The sequence below is a fragment of the Phoenix dactylifera genome, chromosome 17 (assembly GCF_009389715.1).
Source record: "Phoenix dactylifera cultivar Barhee BC4 chromosome 17, palm_55x_up_171113_PBpolish2nd_filt_p, whole genome shotgun sequence".
In the NCBI taxonomy this organism is placed as follows: Eukaryota; Viridiplantae; Streptophyta; class Magnoliopsida; order Arecales; family Arecaceae; genus Phoenix; species Phoenix dactylifera.
The window spans coordinates 11706459-11709276 of NC_052408.1; the positions used below are offsets into that span (position 1 = coordinate 11706459).

The window sequence follows — 2818 nt, forward strand, 5'->3', positions numbered from 1 at the left end:
CATTAGAGTAAATTTGACATTGTTATAATTAATATGTTTATCCTTGCTTTGTAAATCCATCAAAATCACTATCATGAACAATCCTGTATATGCAAGTTCTAGTCAATGCAACGTTGCAGAACAAGTCCACTCACCTTTTATTTTACGTAGTTTTTTTGTCCAAGATTTTTGCAATGGCTTGCTTCAACCCATCTCTCTCACCAACAGAAATAAATGCAGACTATGAGTTGTAATAGATCTCATGGCTTAAATTTCATAAGAAACAAATATTGACAATAACTATACTTCTAGGTTACCCCAATCATGTGGAAACTAATGTTAATTATTCTTTTGATTTTATACTATTGTCTTGCCATTGGTTGATACATTATTAGACAATGTCCCAGCGAAATTAAGCCACCATACATCATCATTGGTGGATTTGTTGGTTACTTGATGGGTTGTTGGGGAGGCAAGAAGACCTATGACCCTCGTGTATTTTACAATATTATTACATTAGAATAACATGTACTTTAACAAGCCTAACTCATATTCTATGAAGAATAAAATGGAGGAACAAATGAGTCTGACCTGTTGAGAAAAGCCAATACAAGATCCACATCAGGAGTCCTCATTATCACATATAGAGAGAGAGCTAAGTTGGCCAAGATTCTCTCTGTCTTCCCATCTGCTTCATGAGCATTGATTTATTAGTATGGTGAGCTCAAGAATCAATCACAACAAAAGTGTCGTCCAAGACCAAGAAGCAAAGATGGTTGCATCTCCTGTGATGCAATTTTCATGGGTACATGTTACTCAAATAGCTTTACCTTCTGTCCAATTTCATTAACGCAGAAATCTCGTTAAACCTGCTGCAAAACTTCTTTGATTCTCTCATAATATTTACAGTCAACTTCTAACCAGGCATTGCAAATGGCGAGACTAGTGAGTTCCAACCTGTCCCTGCACACAGCTTGCCGGGTTGATACCTTACCCAAAAAAAAAAAAAAACTCCAGAGGCGAGGTTCAATTAGTCCCGGCAACCTGCATGCCGAAACCAACTAATTCCCGTCAAAACTTTCATATCGAGTAACCAAGTTTCAACCTGTACAATTCCTGAAAAAGAAAAAAAAAAAGAGAATGGTACAAAATGTTCTCTTGTCCCACCATCCGGCATGCCGAGACTAATATACAACTAGATTCGGCGTCCGGCATGCCGAGATTAATATACAACTAGTTTCGGCGTGCCAACTAACTGTCGGAAGAAATCTTGCCAACTAACTGTGCTCTTGGCTCAGCTGATCATGCTGATATTAAAGCTACTTGTTTTATTGTTTTTGTACTCTTGTCCGGTTGTTGGATGCTGCATTATAAATCAATGTTTCAATCCAATTAATACACCATATATCATCCATGGTGGATGTGTTGGCCACCTGATCCGGTGTTGGGGTGGCAAGCAGACATAAACACTCGTGCACTTCATATTAATAGTTTAAAACATAGGCCCATGGAGCATGGCAGGAGCACGGAGAAAAATAGCATGGCTTGTTTGGAGAAACCATTACCAGATCCACATTTCAAGCTGTAGGCATCACTTGCGGAGCTCAGCTGGCCTAGATTCCACTTGTCTCCCTTTCTGCTCTTGTAGATGTTGGTTTATAAGTTGGGAGAGCTCGAGGATCAATCCGAACACATCGTCCTCCCTTCTCTGGCCTTCAGTTGTCATATAATTCAAAGCGGCTTCACAGAAAATAAAGCAGAGATGGCTCGTTCTGCTGTGGTGCAAGACCAGTCTTCGCATGTTCGATCTATTAGCCTGCCCTCCAGAGATCATCTATTTGCACTCAGGGTTGAGCAAGAGGTCTACAAGCTAAGGACTTGCGTGGTTTCATGCTCCTTATCATCCCAGGAGATGTGTAATGGATTGAGAAGGCTCAGAGATCTGTATGACTGCATCGAGGAGCTCCTTCACTTGCCTCACAACCAACAAGCCCTCTGCCATCCACATCGAAAAGAGTGGTTGGAAGAGGAATTGGATGGGTCTGTCAAGGTGTTGGACTTGTGTGGCACCTTGAGAGATAAGCTAGTCACAATGAAAGAGCATCTCCAGGACCTTCAGTTGGCCCTTCGAAGAAGAGACACAACAAGCATTGAGAGCAGGTTGCATGCTTGCATTCGCTCTGGAAAGAAGGCACAGAAGGATATCAAGAATTGCCGCAGGCCATCGAAGCAGGTGTCCAGCAAATCTTCACCTTATACTGCTGTTGATATGGATTCTGATCTATCAATTGTGGTACATTTGTTGATGGAAGCAAGAGAGATCGCCATCTCTCTCCTCCGATCCGCATCGCGTCTCCTTTCTGTTTCAAGAAGGCCAAAAAGGAAGACCAGCAGGTGGTCTTTTGTTTCCAATGCATTGCAGAAGAGGAAGGTCGCCTCTGAGGAAGAGCACAAGGAGACAAGCGACATGGGCAATGAAGATTTCTCATTGTGCGTTTCTGTTTCATATGACTGCATCTCCTGCAAAGATGTTGATGGTGAGAAAGTACCGAAGGCACAAGATCGACTCGAGACACTAAAGGCTAAGATGGAAGATCTTGAGACACAATTGGAATGCCTGAACAGGCGGCTAATCCAAAACAGAGTCTCTCTCCTGAACATCCTGAGTCTTTAGAGCTTGCATCAGCCTTTGTACCTATACAAACTTCATCATTAGCATCCGCATTTTTGAGGATCGGCTAATGGCCTTTTCTTACAATTTTATGTGCATGAAATGAAGAGTACTCTATATTGTTCCAATTGAAATCTGAAAAGATATTAACATGTCATTGCCTTGGAA

At 41.7% G+C, this 2818-nt stretch overlaps 1 protein-coding gene across 1 annotated transcript; it reads left to right on the top strand.

Annotated features, from left to right (window-relative positions):
- The first annotated feature begins 1693 nt into the window (after nucleotides 1-1693).
- On the top strand, nucleotides 1694-2818 carry LOC103701160. Its single transcript, XM_017841324.3, has one exon. It carries the CDS (start codon nucleotides 1742-1744, stop codon nucleotides 2651-2653), a length of 912 nt encoding a protein of 303 aa, XP_017696813.1. The 5' UTR covers nucleotides 1694-1741; the 3' UTR covers nucleotides 2654-2818.

Bases quoted from the DNA above. Each gene is read 5' to 3' on its own strand.
- LOC103701160 (XM_017841324.3), top strand. From the start codon at position 1,742: ATGGCTCGTTCTGCTGTGGTGCAAGACCAGTCTTCGCATGTTCGATCT.